The 17,977-nt window shown below is 35.9% G+C and overlaps 2 protein-coding genes across 2 annotated transcripts; one reads left to right on the top strand and one right to left on the bottom strand.

The window, feature by feature from the left end:
- The first annotated feature begins 1,220 nt into the window (after nucleotides 1-1,220).
- On the top strand, nucleotides 1,221-12,670 carry BRM (transcription regulatory protein SNF2). Its single transcript, XM_089722106.1, has 14 exons — nucleotides 1,221-1,920; nucleotides 2,909-4,246; nucleotides 4,440-5,771; nucleotides 6,000-6,112; nucleotides 6,344-6,435; nucleotides 6,547-6,629; nucleotides 6,821-6,913; nucleotides 7,000-7,083; nucleotides 7,168-7,371; nucleotides 8,051-8,293; nucleotides 8,393-9,943; nucleotides 10,029-10,556; nucleotides 11,050-11,301; nucleotides 11,841-12,670. Exons 1-14 carry the CDS (start codon nucleotides 1,726-1,728, stop codon nucleotides 12,474-12,476), a joined length of 6,744 nt encoding a protein of 2,247 aa, XP_089578232.1. The 5' UTR covers nucleotides 1,221-1,725; the 3' UTR covers nucleotides 12,477-12,670.
- A 271-nt stretch (nucleotides 12,671-12,941) lies between these two features.
- Nucleotides 12,942-15,066, bottom strand: UBC6 (ubiquitin-conjugating enzyme 6). Its single transcript, XM_012227967.4, has 6 exons — nucleotides 14,903-15,066; nucleotides 14,719-14,798; nucleotides 14,195-14,309; nucleotides 14,047-14,099; nucleotides 13,843-13,971; nucleotides 12,942-13,302 (listed from the first exon to the last, which is right to left on the bottom strand). Exons 1-6 carry the CDS (start codon nucleotides 14,944-14,946, stop codon nucleotides 13,172-13,174), a joined length of 552 nt encoding a protein of 183 aa, XP_012083357.1. The 5' UTR covers nucleotides 14,947-15,066; the 3' UTR covers nucleotides 12,942-13,171.
- Between the last annotated feature and the right edge of the window lie 2,911 nt (nucleotides 15,067-17,977).

Here is a 17,977-nt window from a genome sequence, read left to right as displayed (position 1 = left end):
ATGTGTTTTTACTTATTATACATAACGCGTTCTATCAATACCTTCCGAGCTTTTTTTTTTTTTTTTTTTTTTCTCTTTTGTCCTTTTTTTTTCAGACTTTCTCTTGTCTTTTGCGTCTATAGATTTTCAATTCCACGTAATTTTCTACCTATTCGGAAAACGTCAGTTTCTTTGTTTTTTTTTTTTTTTTTTAATAATTACACTGAATTAATACAGAAATAACATGCGTTTTTTTTTTTTTTTTTTTTAAATTCCATGTATCTATGCATGATTATATATGGCTTTGATTTAAAAGCACTTGTGGAAAGTTGTAATTGATGTAAGATCATCACATATCACCAAAAAACAAATCAGATACTCCCATATAAGTGAAAAAAAAGACCAAGTATCACTAACTTATTTTAAACAATTAATTTAATTTATATCATAATAAATTATTGATATGATTTGTAATTGGTATAACTTTTATAACAATAATTTTCATATTCTTAAATTATCAAATAAGTATTTAATTAATTTAAATTTATAAATGTACACAAGGTACAGTCTAGTGTTATCTTCTTCAATATTAAAAAAAAAAAAAAGTATTTTACAATATTACAAAATAAAATAAATATGTTTTGAAAAGTATAAAGATAAATCTACACAATTCACCAATTACTTGCTATAGTGAAATTGGATAAAATAACGTGAAAATACTAGTAACGTGGAATATTATTTTGCTTTATAAAAGACAGTGGTGGACCCGGTTTAAAAGCCTTCCAACGCACGCATGATACTATTTTTCAGCACTTCTCCGTAAGTGGAAGAATCGGCCAAAAAAATTAAAAAATTATAAATGAAAATTTCCCCCCATTTATTAGAAGCACTTTAATCTCGAATGAAATTACTAAAATTAATGCACTTTACATATATTATCATCGAGCAATTTGCAATTTACAATTTTATCATCAATTTATCAAATATTAAGGTTTGACCCTTCTTCTTTCTGTAGAAGAGTGCTGCGAGCGAGAGAGCAGCTATATTTTGGTCTTATGGAGAATGGACTCAGACTGTAATTATGACCATTTTATAAGGTTAAATGAATGCCCACTGCCGCCCCCATTTCTGAATTTCTAACTGTAGCCTGGGCACGTGGACCCCGCCCTCTCTGCTTAAAACGCCATAAGGCTCATTCATTACCAACTCTGAGATAATATTAACCCTTAAAAAAATAAAAAAAAAAGAAAAAGAAAAAGAAAAAAACTCTCTCATTCGTAAAAAAAAAATAAATAAAATGCAACAAATCCTAGGGCTTGACTGAGGAAAAAAAAAAAAAAAAGGAAAAATAGAAAAAGGAAAATTGCACCTCCAATCGCGTGAAGCCTACAACAGCTCAGAGAGTCGTAGTGAGTCACTACTGGAATCGCCGATCTCTCTCTGTCCTTCCTCAGATCCATCTCCATTTCCACTCCGCAATTATCGTTTTTTATTTTTTTTTTTTTGAAGTGAGAGAAAATTTGACAAAAATAAAAAAAAAGGAAACCTAGAGAGACACAGAGAAACTACAGCTGTTGTGTATGTTTTGAACTTTGGGATCGGGAGGGTAAAATTGGGGTTTTGTTAAAATTTTGGAGGGATTTGGCTTTTTCCTCCATTTCTACTCTCTTTCAGCTTTTTTTCTGATTTTCCTTTTTCTGGCCCAAATTCTTAAAAATTGGTAATATATTTTGGTATTAATTTTGCATGCAATCTGCTGGTGGTGGTGGTGGACCCAGCCGGGTGGGACCGGCTGGTCGGGCGGCGTCCACGTCATCAGCAGCATCGCCATCTTCTTCCTCCTCTGCAGTATCGACACCACAGTTAGGGTTCGACTCAGTACAGCAGCAACAGCAACAGCAACAGCAGCAACAACAGCAGCAGCAATTAGGGTCTAGGCAGGTAGGGGTTTGTGAGTTCTATTTGATTATGAATAGAATTTGTTTGATTTCGCATTGGGGTTTGCAATTTAAGGATATTTGTACAGAAGTAGGTCTGAAATGCGTGATAGATAAGATATCATTGATGCGTGATCAGTGAATTTAGTAGTTAATGCAAATGATTAGTTGGGTACTTGGTTGAATTCTGATCAATCTGTAAGTTTTTAAGTGTCCCAGAGGCTAGAGGGGGCCAACTAGGCATGAACTAATTTTGGACAGACTCAAATTAAACTTTCAGCTGCTTAGCTATAATTATGCATCAACCCCGAGCTCTTTCTGGATTCTAGCAAGTTTTATCACTACAAATACATGGAGTCCGCTCGGGATGGATGCTACTTTTTAGTTATCCTTATTATCTGATGCCATGGGCGATCATTTTTGTGTACCATGCAACCCTGTATTCCTGTCTTTTCTGATTTTGTTTTATGTTCTTTCTCCACCTTTTTGTCTGATAAGTACAATTGGAGGAATGATCTCGGGTTATTTTTCTGACTCTTTCCAATTCTGTTGTTTGTGGTTGACTCCATTTAATAATTTTGAATTTGGTTGCATGCCAAGTATTTTCCTTTATTGTCTTTGCTTTACTTGCTATTTCTGGATGGAAGGATTATCTTTCTCAGTCATTTTCCCTGGCCTTGTGTGCGCTGTAATTTGTATAATAATAAATCTGCTAGCAACCATGTGCATTGAATTAGGGTGCTTTCTGTTTTGTTCTTTGCTTTCTTGAGAGTTTTGAATAACATTCACTTTTTTGGAGTTCAGTTGGTTTATTGCGGTTAAATTTTAGCCGGTTGTTGGAAGCTGGTGATTTGTATAATTACATTCTATGTTCTAAGGCATCCTTATCAAGTATCAAGTAGCAGTAATAGTAATAAGCATCATAGTAACAATAATTAAATATGATTTTGAACTTTTTTTTTAATCTTATATATTTTATGCTGTCCATGCAGGCATTGCAACACCAATTACTTAGAAAACCTGAAGGAAGTGAAGCTCTTCTAGCCTATCAAGCTGCTCTTCAAGGAGTTATGGGAGGAAGCAATTTTGCTTCCTCTCCAGGCTCAATGCAAATGCCTCAACAATCCAGGAAATTCTTTGATTTGGCTCAGCAGCATGGCTCCTCCCAGGATGGACAGAATAGGAATCAGTCTGCTGAGCAACAATTGCTGAATCCCGTTCAGCAGGCATATCTTCAGTTTGCTTTTCAGCAACAAAAGTCTGCTTTGGCAATGCAGTCACAACAAGCTGCTAAAATGGGAATTTTGGGTTCTGCCACCAGCAAGGATCAGGACATGCGAGTGGGGAATTTGAAAATGCAGGAACTTATGTCCATGCAGGCAGCTAATCATGCTCAGGCATCATCCTCCAGAAACTCATCTGAGAACTTTTCGCGTAGTGAAAAGCAGGTGGAGCAAGCTCCACAGCTAGCATCTGAACAGAGAAATGAGCAAAAGCCTCCGACACAAACTCCTGTTATTGGACAAGTAATGCCTGGTAATGTCATAAGGCCCATGCAAGCACCACAGGCTCCACAAAGCGTCCAAACTATGGCAAACAACCAGCTCGCAATGGCTGCCCAGTTGCAAGCTATGCATGCATGGGCACTTGAGCGCAACATTGATCTGTCACAACCTGGAAATGCAAACTTCATGTCGCAGCTCATTCCACTCATGCAGTCAAGGATGGCTGCGCAGCAAAAGGCCAATGAAAGCAGTGCTGGTCTACAGGCATCGTCTGTTCCTGTGTCTGTGTCAAAGCATCAAGTTGCTTCTCCACCTGTTGCCAGTGAGAGTTCTCCACATGCTAATTCCTCCAGTGATGCATCTGGGCAGTCTGGCCCTCCTAAGGCAAGACAGGGTGTTCCATCTGGCCCCTTTGGCCCAAATCCCAATGCAGGGATGGTCAGCAGTGCTAACAACCCTGCAGGGCAACAGCTTGCTTTTCACAGTAGAGAGAACCAAGTGCCTGCTAGAACTGGGCCTGTGCTTGGAAATGGAATGCCTCCTATGCATCCCCCTCAGTCATCTGCAAACATGAGCCAAGGTGCTGATCAGACTTTGCCTGCAAAAAATTCATTTAGTAGTCCAGAAACTTTACAAATGCAGCATCTTAAGCAAGTGAATCGATCTTCTCCTCAGTCTGCTGGTCCTTCTAATGAAGGAGGATCAAACAATCACTTTCCACCACAAGGAGGGCCTTCTGTCCAAATGGCACAACAGCGGGTTGGGTTCACTAAACAGCAATTGCATGTTCTTAAAGCGCAAATACTAGCATTTAGGCGACTGAAGGTCTGAAGCTAGTTCTATCTCTCAAGTGCTCTCTTCTTTTCTTGCCACCTTATGTGCTTTTTTTTTTTCTTTTTGTCTTTCAATAAGCAGATTATTTTTAGTTACTTTTTTTTTTGAAAAAAAAATAAGCAGATTAATTTTAGTTAATGAGTTCTGAGTTGATGATATCATTGCCTTCTTTGTTACTTGGCAGAAAGGAGAAGGTACACTTCCCCAAGAGCTTCTTCGAGCTATTGCTCCGCCGCCCCTTGAATTGCAGTTGCAGCAGCAACTTCTTCCTGCAGGAGGAAGTAATCAGGATAGATCTGGTGGGAAAATTGCAGAGGACCAAGCAAGGCATTTGGAATCCAATGAGAAGAACGCTCAGCCAATGCCATCTCTTAATGTACAGAACATTGCAAAAGAGGAAGCTTTTGCCACAGATGAGAAAGCAGCTGTCTCAGCAAGTCATATGCAAGGTGCAGCTGCAGTGTTGAAGGAACCTACAACCTCAGTGGCTGCTGGAAAAGAAGAGCAGCAAACTGCTGTGTTTTCTGTTAAGTCAGACCAGGAGGTGGAACGAAGTCTTCAGAAAACTCCTGTTAGAAGTGATCCTATGTCAGACAGGGGAAAAGCAGTTGCTCCACAGTTTCCTGTGTCTGATGCAATGCAAGCTAAGAAACCTGCACAAGCAACCACTCCAGCGCAGCCAAAAGATGTTGGCTCTGCCAGAAAGTATCATGGGCCGTTATTTGATTTTCCTTTTTTTACTAGGAAGCATGACTCTGTTGGGTCATCAGCGATGATTAACACTAATAATAATCTAACATTGGCATATGATGTCAAAGATATTCTTTTTGAGGAAGGCATGGAAGTGCTTAACAAGAAGAGATCCGAAAACCTGAAGAAAATTAATGGTTTACTAACTGTAAATTTAGAGAGGAAAAGGATTAGACCAGATCTTGTGTTACGGTTACAAATTGAAGAAAAAAAGCTTAGGCTTCTAGATCTTCAGGCGCGCTTAAGGGATGAAGTAGATCAACAGCAGCAGGAGATAATGGCGATGCCTGATAGGCCATATCGGAAGTTTGTTCGCTTATGTGAGCGTCAACGGATGGAACAAGCAAGACAAGTGCAGGCCTCTCAAAAAGCCATGAGAGATAAACAATTGAAGTCCATCTTCCAGTGGCGTAAGAAACTTCTTGAGGCTCATTGGGCGATCCGTGATGCACGAACTGCCCGCAACAGAGGAGTTGCCAAATACCATGAGAGAATGTTGAGAGAGTTTTCTAAGAGAAAGGATGATGATCGGAATAAAAGGATGGAGGCATTAAAGAACAATGATGTAGAAAGGTATAGGGAAATGTTGCTGGAGCAGCAGACTAGCATTCCAGGTGATGCTGCTGAGAGATATAGTGTTCTATCATCATTCTTGACTCAGACAGAAGAATATCTTCACAAACTGGGAAGTAAAATAACATCAGCCAAGAATCAGCAGGAAGTAGAGGAGGCAGCAAATGCTGCAGCAGCAGCTGCACGACTGCAGGCATGTTTTTTTCAACCCTCATCTCTTCTCCACTTCCTTCCCTCTCTTGTTCGCAGCTACAGCACCAGCTAGCTTTTGATGTTTTCTCCAGAGCTAACGTCCTTTTTGCTTATCAATGAACAAAAAAAAAAAAAAAAAAAAAAACAATTCCATTCTTGTTTCATAATCTCTATGTAATAAATGGTTTCAGATTTACTAATGTGTTTAATCTTCTTTTTGTTGATAAAGGGTTTGTCAGAAGAAGAAGTAAGGGCAGCAGCAGCTTGTGCTGGAGAGGAAGTAATGATAAGAAACAGGTTTATGGAAATGAATGCTCCTAGGGACAGTTCATCAGTTAGCAAGTAAGTTTTTATTTGAGACCATGCATTTACAAGAGATTTAGGGAACTGTCCATTTGATCTTCAAATGCTGAGTTGGAGGTCAGCTCAATCAGATGAAAGTTTTGTGCTAATCCAATTTTTACATTTATCTAGGATATGCAACAACTATTCTGCTTTGAGTTAATATTCCTGATAAATTTATTATATAATTTAATAGGTTTAACTTTTGTTTTTCCTTATTGTGGTCACCAGGTATTACCATCTTGCTCATGCTGTGAATGAGAGGGTCGTAAGGCAGCCCTCCATGTTACGAGCTGGAACTTTACGAGACTATCAGCTTGTAGGTTCCTAATGTTGAGTATATATCATTTTTTTCTCTATACCATTATTATTCTGTTGCGAATAACTACTTTAAGCTGATTATGTTTTTGATCTCATGTGTCCCCTTCAGGTAGGGTTGCAGTGGATGCTTTCCTTGTATAACAATAAATTAAATGGAATCCTCGCAGATGAGATGGGTCTCGGAAAGACTGTGCAGGTCAGTTCTGCATTAAACCTTTAAAACCCATCTTCTTAGAAAATAGAAAACCTAGAGCAAAAATTCACATTTTTGTTTCTAGAAACTCTGAGGTTGCTCATCTTATTAGCATAATTCATGTATGAGATAAGGCACTATATTTGTTTTTCATACACTCGGTGCTGTTATTAAATGCTTTCTTTCCTGTGTAGGTGATGGCATTGATTGCTTATCTGATGGAATTTAAAGGAAACTATGGCCCGCATCTTATAATTGTTCCTAATGCTGTTTTAGTAAACTGGAAGGTGTGTTAATTTTGGTTGCACATTGAGGGTCTGTTGTTATTATGTTTTTCTATTGTCTAATTTCTCTAATTAAGTTGATGCTGCAGAGTGAGTTTCATAACTGGCTGCCATCTGTATCATGCATTTTTTATGTTGGTGGAAAAGATCAGCGGTCAAAATTATTTTCTCAAGTAAGGAAAACAATTTTTACTCCTTCACTTGATCTTTTGACTTTCTGATGGATTTCTGAAGTTTCTTTTACCGTTACTCTGTAGGAGGTTTGTGCCATGAAATTTAATGTTCTTGTCACAACTTATGAATTTATCATGTACGATCGATCGAAACTTTCTAAAGTGGAATGGAAGTATATCATAATTGATGAAGCTCAGAGAATGAAGGACAGGGAATCAGTTTTAGCCCGTGATCTTGACAGATATCGCTGCCACAGGCGCTTGCTTCTTACTGGGACACCATTGCAGGTCTTGTTGAAAGCTTATTTTATTTGTTCAATTCAACTTTAAATTGACTAACGGAACATATGTTTGCATATATATTGGACAGTCAGACTCTACATAAGATATCTTAAATTACCCAAAAGCATGTATTTGTTTACTTCTAAATTATTAAGAAGTGGTGGCAGTATGCTTGAGCAAGAGTTCTGAAGCTCATAAAAGATTGTTTTTTGATCAATAATGTCTGTCACATCTATATGTACTTGGATAAACTTAAAAAAATTTATGTACTGAGGTTGGGTAGGCTCAAATTTACATGCTAGAATAAGCTAAAAGACTTGATAAGTATTCCTGATCCCGTGATTTGGAAATGAAGCCTAAGCAAGATTTGAAAATCTTGACTGTGTTATGCTCAAGGATGATTTTGTTGCTCGATTTAGTACTTGCTTTTTCCTACTCTTTCTTTTCCTGCTGCATAAATTCTTCTGTGGCAACTAGTTATACATGTCTACAAAATTGCATCAAGGGCTCGAATTCTTGTCAATAGAATGAACTGGATGCAGTGTACGGATGAAAATGAAAAATTTTTTTTCACATGTATGAAGATTCATTGTGATAATGCAAAAAGAAAATTGAGGCATAACATGGAATTGTATATTGACTTGGAATGGGAAATGTGTTCTGAAATGGACCAAAAATTTTGCAGAATGATTTGAAGGAGCTTTGGTCGCTTCTGAATCTACTTTTGCCTGAGGTTTTTGATAACCGGAAAGCTTTTCATGATTGGTTCTCCAAACCTTTTCAAAAGGAAGGTCCCACACATGATGCAGAGGATGACTGGCTTGAAACTGAAAAGAAGGTCATCATCATTCACCGGCTTCATCAGATTTTGGAGCCTTTTATGCTCAGGCGTCGTGTTGAAGATGTAGAAGGTTCTCTTCCACCAAAGGTATGGATTTGTTCAGTTACAGTTTATTATATCTTTCATCAGTTACAGTTTATTATATTGTTTAGTCTGTTTAATTCTAATACGAGCATTGGATTGCAGCTTTCCATTGTTTTGAGATGTAGAATGTCTGCTATCCAAAGTGCCATATATGATTGGATAAAATCCACTGGTACTCTTCGAGTTGATCCTGAAGAAGAGAAACGTAAGGCTCAAAAAAAACCAATATATCAGCCTAAGGTGTACAGAACTTTAAATAACAGATGTATGGAACTTCGGAAAGCTTGCAACCATCCCTTGCTTAATTACCCTTATTTTAATGACTTCTCCAAGGACTTCCTTGTCAGATCTTGTGGGAAGTTGTGGATTCTGGATAGGATCCTTATAAAACTTCAAAGGACGGGGCATCGAGTGCTACTCTTCAGTACCATGACAAAACTCCTTGATATATTGGAGGAATACTTGCAATGGAGACGGCTAGTATACAGAAGGATTGATGGAACAACTAGCCTAGAAGATCGTGAATCAGCCATTGTGGATTTTAATAGCTCTAATTCGGACTGCTTTATTTTCTTGCTTAGTATTAGAGCAGCTGGAAGGGGTCTTAATCTTCAGTCTGCTGACACAGTCATCATATATGATCCCGATCCAAACCCTAAAAATGAGGAACAGGCAGTGGCTAGGGCCCATCGAATTGGACAGACAAGAGAAGTTAAAGTGATTTATATGGAAGCAGTTGTTGACAAAATTTCTAGCCATCAGAAAGAAGATGAATTAAGAAGCGGAGGTACAATTGATCTAGAAGATGACCTTGCAGGTAAGGATCGATATATGGGATCTATTGAAAGCCTCATAAGAAATAACATTCAACAATATAAGATTGACATGGCGGATGAGGTTATCAATGCTGGACGTTTTGACCAAAGAACAACACATGAAGAAAGACGCATGACCTTGGAGACATTATTACATGATGAAGAGCGGTATCAAGAAACCTTACATGATGTTCCATCACTGCAAGAGGTAAATCGCATGATAGCAAGGAGTGAAGATGAAGTTGACTTATTTGATCAAATGGATGAAGAGCTGGACTGGACTGAGGAGATGACAAGCTATGACCAAGTACCCAAGTGGCTTCGAGCAAGTACAAGAGATGTGAATGCTGCAGTTGCCAAATTATCAAAGAAACCATCAAAGAACATCTTGTTTGCTAGTGGTATGGAATCTAGTGAAATGGAAACTGAAAGAAGAAGGGGACGACCCAAGGGGAAAAAATCTCCTAATTACAAGGAAATTGATGATGACAATGGGGACTACTCCGAGGCAAGCTCTGATGAGAGAAATGGATATTCAGCACATGAAGAGGAGGGAGAAATTCAAGAATTTGAAGACGACGAGTCTATTGGTGCTGTTGGGGCACCTCCCATCAATAAAGACCAATCAGAAGATGATGGTCCAGCATGTGATGGTCGGTATGACTATCCCCAGGCTACAGAAAGCACTAGGAATAATCATGTAGTAGAAGAAGGTGGTTCCTCTGGATCTTCCTCTGATAGCCGAAGAATGACAAGAATGGTGTCTCCTGTTTCTTCACAGAAATTTGGGTCTCTGTCTGCATTAGATGCTAGACCAGGTTCTATTTCTAAAAAAATGGTATGTTCTTCTCCTGTACTAGTGCCATGTCATTTGGATTGGGTTGGTCTTGATATCTCACATATTTCTGTTAATTTGTTTCCAGCCAGATGAACTGGAGGAAGGGGAAATTGCAGTGTCTGGAGATTCTCACATGGATCACCAGCAATCTGGAAGTTGGATACATGATCGTGATGAAGGTGAAGATGAACAAGTTCTGCAACCTAAGATTAAACGAAAACGCAGTATTCGGCTGCGACCTCGCCATACCTTGGAGAGGCCAGAGGACAAGCCAGGCACTGAGGCACAGCGTGGAGATTTGTTGCCATTCCAAGTGGACCATAAGTATCAAGCACAGTTGAGATCTGATGCTGAAATGAAAACATTTGGGGAGCCCACCACTTCTCGGCATGATCAGGTTGATTCATCAAAGAGCAGAAGAAACTTACCTGCAAGGAGAATAGCTAATACATCAAAGTTGCATGCCTCGCCAAAATCTGGCAGATTGAATATGCAGTCTGCTCCTGCAGAAGATGCTGCTGACCACACTAGAGAGAATTGGGATGGCAAAGTTACAAATACAAGTGGGAATTCAATCATGGGCTCTAAGATGTCAGATGTCATCCAAAGAAGGGTATGCATTATTTGGTTGTATATTTGCAGCTCATGTTGTTCTCCATATTGGTAATTTATTATTTATCCTTCATGTGATTCTTCTGCTTATGGCAGCTGAAATATAGGGCTAGAATTTGCTCATAATCATATTTAGAATTTCCTGCTTATTATGGCAAGTTAAAATTGCTAAAAGGTTTGACTTTATTTTGTTGACAATCAAATAGCATTGTTGTATCATTTTGGTGCATTTAATAGCTTATAATTAATTTATCTTGGGAAGAATGTCAATATGCCATAATTCACCAATGGAGCTTTTCTTAATTGCCTTTTTCTCTCTTATATTGATTTGATTTTGTTTTGTTATTTTATTAACAAATTCCTTGTAAGTTAAATTACTGAAGTAAACATGAGATTGTAATGACTGGAATGGCGATTTTAATTGCATAAATGATGAAATGATAGTTTTGCTTCATTTCTCATCTATTTAAACTTGAAAGTTCTTGTTTCTGCAGTGTAAGAATGTAATTAGCAAGCTTCAAAGGAGAATAGATAAGGAAGGCCAACAAATTGTACCTCTCCTAACTGATTTGTGGAAGAGGATCGAAAATTCTAGTTACATGGGTGGTTCTGGAAATAATCTTTTGGATTTGCGGAAGATTGAAATTCGTGTTGACAGATTGGAGTACAATGGGGTAATGGAGGTTGTGTTTGATGTGCAATTTATGTTAAAAGGTGCAATGCAGTTCTATGGGTTCTCACATGAGGTACGGTAGCCCGTTCGACTCATCTTTTTTCTAGATAATCTCATTCAATTGTTCCTTCATTGTATTTCTTTATGAGAACTGCTATAAAGGTAGTTCCTAGAGGCAACTCTTCAGGAGCATGGTTTTCCTTTTTGAGCCTCTTGATGTCCGTTTGTAACAAGTGCAAAAATAATTCTGCTATGCCAGGCATTTGCAGCAGTCTCTCTTGTGCTGTATTGTCCCAATTCTTTCTCTTATACAAACTTAAACTAAATGATATTCTGAATTGTGCTAAGTTTCCATTGTTTCAATTCAATTCTTCCCTAAAGTTCCTTCTGGATTCGAGAAATATTTTCTTTTTTCATTCTTAGTTTTCAGACTTTTCCACTGAATGAAGTTGCAAAATACTACCTTTGATAGATTGTCACAACAAGAATTCTATAATTTTGCATCTATTACTTCAATTAATAATCTCAATGACGAGTTATGGTGTAACGTATACTAATTGATTAACTTTATTTCTGGTCAGAATCTCAAGGATTATTTTATATCATATGCAGGTTAGATCTGAAGCAAGGAAAGTGCATGATCTCTTTTTTGACATCTTGAAGATTGCATTTCCTGACACAGATTTCCGAGAAGCCAGAAATGCACTTTCCTTTTCTGGCTCCGGTTCTGCTCCATCTCCAAGACCAGCAGCTGTAGGTCAAAACAAGAGACACAGGTTGATGAATGAGGAACCGGACAGTATTCCTACCCATAAGCCAACCCAACGAGGATCGATTCCTATAGGTAATGACACCAACACCAGAGTCAAAGTCCACTTGCCAAAGGAAACAAGGCATGCAAGTGGAAGTGGTAGTAGCCGGGAACAATATCAGCAGGACGGTTCTCCTTTGCATCCAGGGGAATTGGTTATCTGCAAGAAGAAGAGGAAAGACCGAGACAAGTCAGTAGTGAAGTCGAGGACTGGATCAAGTGGCCCCGTTTCTCCCCCTAGCATGGGTCGTAATATGATGAATCCAATTCCAGGTTCAGTTGCTAAGGTGAATCGGGAAAATTCCCATCAGCAAGGGTGGGGCAACCAACCTCAATCGGCAAATAATGGTGGTGGTAGCGGTGGAAGTGTTGGTTGGGCAAATCCTGTAAAGAGGTTGAGGACAGATGCTGGTAAAAGGAGGCCAAGCCATTTATGACTTTTCTTTAAAGGATAGTGTATAATGGAAAAGAAAAATTTGTCAGGCTGCAGAGTGTATTAGTGGCCGTTTGTGGCCTGTAACAAGTGCAATTAGCCCATACTGTTAATATAGTGTAGGTCATTGATCCTCCATTGTATACTGCTTTTCGGAAAATCCAATAGTTTTCACCTCTGCGTCCTGCAGTTATACTATGCTCCTTTCTTCTCCAGTGTTAAGCTTCATAGTTCAAATTGCATATCCCCTATAAGAGTTAAGATTTGAATTCGACTCAGGTAAATAAATATTAATTCATAAGATCCGATCGAAATGAAGTCTTATAAAACCATATCAAATAAAGATTCATGTTATTTGTATTCCTCCTCCAATGTTTCTTTTACTAACTATATCTTATTTTAATAGTTGCATCTATTTGTCAGAAAGTAAAGAGAAAATGTTCATGAATACCCATTCTCTTAAGAAAAATAAAAAAACATGGCTTGATACCACAGGAGATGAATTAACAATGTCAAATAACTGGGATGGAACATTAAGCAATGATACATTTATTTACAAAGGAAACTAAAATAACTTTCTTTTCCTACCCAATAATACACAGCTCCATTGTGTCAGTTGGAGTTCTTTTTCACAGAAGCTAAACACATAATCATCATGTACAAATACTACAACACTTCAAAGGATTGGCTGCAATCTAATTATGGATCTGCTTCACCTGCCATTTCCTCATCGTGAGACTCGTATTCATCTTCAGTCAATTCTTCATCACTACACTTTTCTTCTTCGGCAGCCCCTATGTCTTCTGGCTTGGCATATTTCTCACAGTATTCTGGTTGATGAGCCAATAAAAGCAGGGTTCATGTGTTATGTCACAAATTAACATAATCCCACTTACACGGCATAAAAAGCTCATACAGAGAAGAGAGATTATTCAGATTCCAGAGAAACCTTTTATTAAAGATAGCAAGAAGTCGGTACTTTAACACTTCCTATGAGAACCTCTTTCACAAGTACGTTTGCTTTTAATTGGCTTTTGGTAAGAGAAAACAATTTGCATAAACATAAAAAAAATGTAGCATCAAATGTTGCATTAATAATATAGGCTGCAGGTAATGCCCTTTTAAATGAGAAGGTGGTTGAATCGATTAGGAACTAATTACTAGACTTTCTAATTCCAAGATATTAAATGATAAGCAGTCACTGCCAATCACCAATTCACCATTCAAATGTGAAGTCCACAAGTATTGTGATGCAGAAGAGCAGTTAAGTTTCTAGCATGCCATCCATTACCAATTAACCCTTTATAACTGCAACTCAGAAACATAACTGAAAACACTTTGACCCAGAATTCAGGAAAACAGATTGTTACCTTTAACTCTTTGCTCATAAGCAGTCCGGTCACGCATCATCAGAGCTGCAGCCTCTCCATTTAATGGGTCAGATGGGTTAGGGTACAAAAGAAGCTGTGGTAGAAATACCTCGAATACATTTACCAAATCTGGAGAACATGTGCATTAATAAGTAACTTAGAAGTAGAAACAGTATTTGTCTCAAAGACGGTTAAAGTTTTTACCAAACATGGGACTCCAGGTCTGATTGATAACATCTAAACAAACAGAGCCAGACCTGAATTAATGTCAATTAAGATGTTCAGCTTCACAGAGCATTTTGATTTAAATAGAAAAAATGTATGATACACCCAGTCAGACAAATTAACTCACATTTCATCAACATTTGGGTGGTATATCTTATTGATAAAACCAATTGATGGAGATTTATATGGATAAGCATCAGGCAGCTCAACTCTTATCCTCCACACACCCCCATGATAAGGACCTGCCATAATTCATCACATGGAAGATAAGAGTAGAAGATGCTTATTCTTCCAATAATTAAATTTATTCATTTGCAATTTAGCACTAAATTCGTTAAAAATCATTAATGAGCAATGAGTACATAATAGGAGGCAGTTTTAGCGAGAAAAACTTCCGATTACTGAATTTGTTCTAATTTGGCTAAAAAGATCATAGAAAATGCAATAGGAAAACAAGAACTACCTAAGTTAAGCTTCTTTATAGGATCAAAAGGCATAAAACTACCAAAAGCATTGAAAGACACAGGAATCAATCACCTTGATTAGTTGAGGGTTCCCCAATAAAAAGAATCTAATATTGAAAAAGAAAAGGCACAAAAATCTGAAAAAGAAAAAGAAAACAAGAAAAAGATATGGGAAATGAAGATCTACTTTCATTGGGTCCATGGAAATGAACATAGAACTCTTGCATGTCATCATTGATAATATCAACTTTGTAGTCACTCATCATCCTATTCAAAACCACAATTTACCAAACAAAAAAAAAAAAAATTAAAAGGGAAAAAAAAGTAGAAGAACTGGAAAAATAGATGAGGAGATCAATTAGAAGACTAACAATTTCATCAAGTCCATCTCTCTGCGTTTGCTTGGAGAGGACATGATTAACCTTTCTTTTTGCTTTGCTGTCTTCTTTCACAGTTTCAAAGACGAGTTTTTAAGGAGAAGATCAAGTTTGCTTGTTCAACTGAGACAAGCAAGAACTGTCCTTGGACATTAAAAAGAAATATAAAACAGGATATGATAACATAATACCGACATTGCCCATTTTATAAAATAATAAAATAAATAAATAAATAACAATTACCTGTTAAACAGGTCTTTAATTATGGATAATATGCAGTAAATTAACATAAAACAACCATAATACCATTTTGTCAGTCGTTTGGTGATGTCGTTTTTGTACCTAAATTCAAATTGTATCTGTGCTTAATTAAACGGAATTAGGTAACTTTTGATATGTCGTGCAATTATCGGTTCAACTGTATGAGTTTCAAGATTCTTCCTCCTTGAACATAGTGAAATTTTAATCAATACCCTAATTCCTACTTAAATGGGTCCCACCCAATTTAATCAATACCCTAATTCCAACTTAAATGGGTCCCACCCAATAATTAAATACACTAACATTTTTCATTCTTTTCTCACCTATTTAGAGATAATTACTACATGCTGTCTCAAATATATTAATAAGGTTCCAGTTTTCAAAATTACATTATTTAGTCTCTACATTGTAATTTTTCGCCCTACTGTCCAACTATTAGTGTTATCATTTGAACTGACCGTGAAATAGTTATTATTAGTGTTTTTATTCTAATTTGTTTATTATTTATTTAACTATTTATTTTTTATATTATAATTCATTAGTAAGTATAAAAAAAAATAATAAATCGTCTAAAATAGTTAAAAGAAAATCATCGAATTAATAATTTAATGATTATATATTTAGATAAATAAATCAAGAAATGTACATCACCAAAGTTGAAACCTTGTGGACTATAAATAAAATGTACATCACCCAACGTGGAAAAAAAAAAATTTACAAGATGAGGTTTAAAAATTTTGGCCAAGTGAAAAAAATTTGGGTCGCTAATTGAGTCTTATCCCTAATAATGAATGGGCAGCAAAGATTTTGTTAAAGACAAATAACAAGTTGGTCTATTGGGGGATGATGTGGGGTAGATATTGAAAATTAAAGGCATATAGTGTAAATATACATCGATGATGAGTGCAAAAAGCACAATTTTTGCTCTAACCAGATCTTCTTAATTTCTACTTTTATGATACAATTTTTGCTCTAACGAGTGCGAAAGTAGAAATTACATGAGGCTTGACTAATAAGGCATTGAAGTAATCTCTGTTCTTATAAAAGTAAAAATACAAATTCGATCTTTAATTACGCACATTTTATTAAAAATGCTAAAAACTTTTACGATCTATCATTCGAAATGATTGAACTTCTTAGTTATATAAAAATAAAATTACATAGAACATGAAAAGGCTGAAAGTGTTTTCAATCACTTAAAAGACAATATTAGCATTAATTTATTGGAATGTCAGTATACTCAGAATTTGTTGCTCCATTAGAACATGATCCAATACTACTTTGTTTATTGATGAACATAATGGCTTTGTATGCTTTAGAAGCAAGAAACGACATCGTCACATGCCTAGTCCTATGACTTGTGGAACCACTACCAGCAATCAAGGTGGTTTGACGGTCACGGTTATCCGCTAACATCGTACCAGAACGAGTGTGTTTTTTAACTATTTGTTATAATTTTCTTTTTATACTTCGTTTTTTCCATAAAATAACAAATATTTTTAGAAAATATTTTTCTTGAAAATGACTTATTTCTCATATTTGATTACAATATTAAAAATATAAAATTTTCAACTTATAATAATAATAATAATAATAATAATATAAATTTTGAATTTTCTTAATATTATTATTAAATATGAGAATAATGAAAAAAATAATAATAAACTATGAAGAATGCTGATGACCGGTGGCGGCTACCGGTGGTAAACGATGAGTGTTAATAATGACTATCTATGATTAATAAATTAAAAAAATATGAATTTATAAAGTCAAAATAAATTTTTCGAAATCCAAACAATATTTTACGATATTGAAAATGAAAAGTCATTTTTCTTAAAAATGACTTAATTTTCCTTTAACTAAAAAAATATTTACCGTTGACTTATTTTTATGAATACTCCAAACAACTAAAAATTATGAAAAATATTTTTCTGAAAGTTATTTTATAGAAATAAATGGATTTTATGTCTAAATTTATATAATATTTGAATATAACTTCATAGAGTAATGTGATATTTAGCGCGAACACAATAACTAATTAATATAACGTTAGCAAACAAAATTATATATTTATACTTGATTCAATATATGTATCACCATTTATCTAAAATGTACAATTTAAAAAAAAATATTATGACGCCTTTAATTTTTATTTTGATCTATTGTACATTTTAATTTATAAAATTATATCTATAAACACTTTCACTTATGAAATCATTTTATTAAACACTTAAAACATGTAAAATTTACTCGATTAAACACTAATTAATCTCACTCAACAACCTAACAAATCTCTACAATGGCAACAAATATAAGCCCCTCTCTCATCAATCCTGTTCTCACTCTTTCAAGTGATTCCTCAAAAATCTAGGATTCATAAAAAAATTATGTGGTAAAATTCTTTATTTTTGCCCCCTTTTTTTTTTTTTTTCATTTAGCTAGGGATGAGAGTGAAGTAAATCCCTAAAATTTTAAAATAGTCTGTGTTTTGAATCCGTTTATAAATTAGTATTTGACTATCCATATCTATTTCAAATTCATTTAAATACATGTATCTAAATCTTTCGAAGAATGTAAGGTTCCTAAAAATTTATTCTTTTCATTCTTTTTTCTCCTCTTATCTCATTCTTTTTTGCAATTTTAGTTAGGGACAGAAGAGAAGGGAATTCCTACAAATTTTAAAGTGGATATGTGATGGCATCCAACTAAATTCGTAAATTCGTTTAATATATTAGATAACAAGTAATGAAAATCTAAAGACCTAAATAGAGATGAAAGTGGGCAAATACCCGTAAATTTTTAAATGCC

The sequence above is a fragment of the Jatropha curcas genome, chromosome 5, assembly GCF_041381405.1.
Source record: "Jatropha curcas cultivar XTBG-Jc1 chromosome 5, XTBG_Jcur_1.0, whole genome shotgun sequence".
NCBI lineage: Eukaryota > Viridiplantae > Streptophyta > Magnoliopsida > Malpighiales > Euphorbiaceae > Jatropha > Jatropha curcas.
The sequence above is the reverse complement of the archived record's forward strand: the minus strand, read 5'-3'. Positions and strand labels throughout refer to the sequence as shown.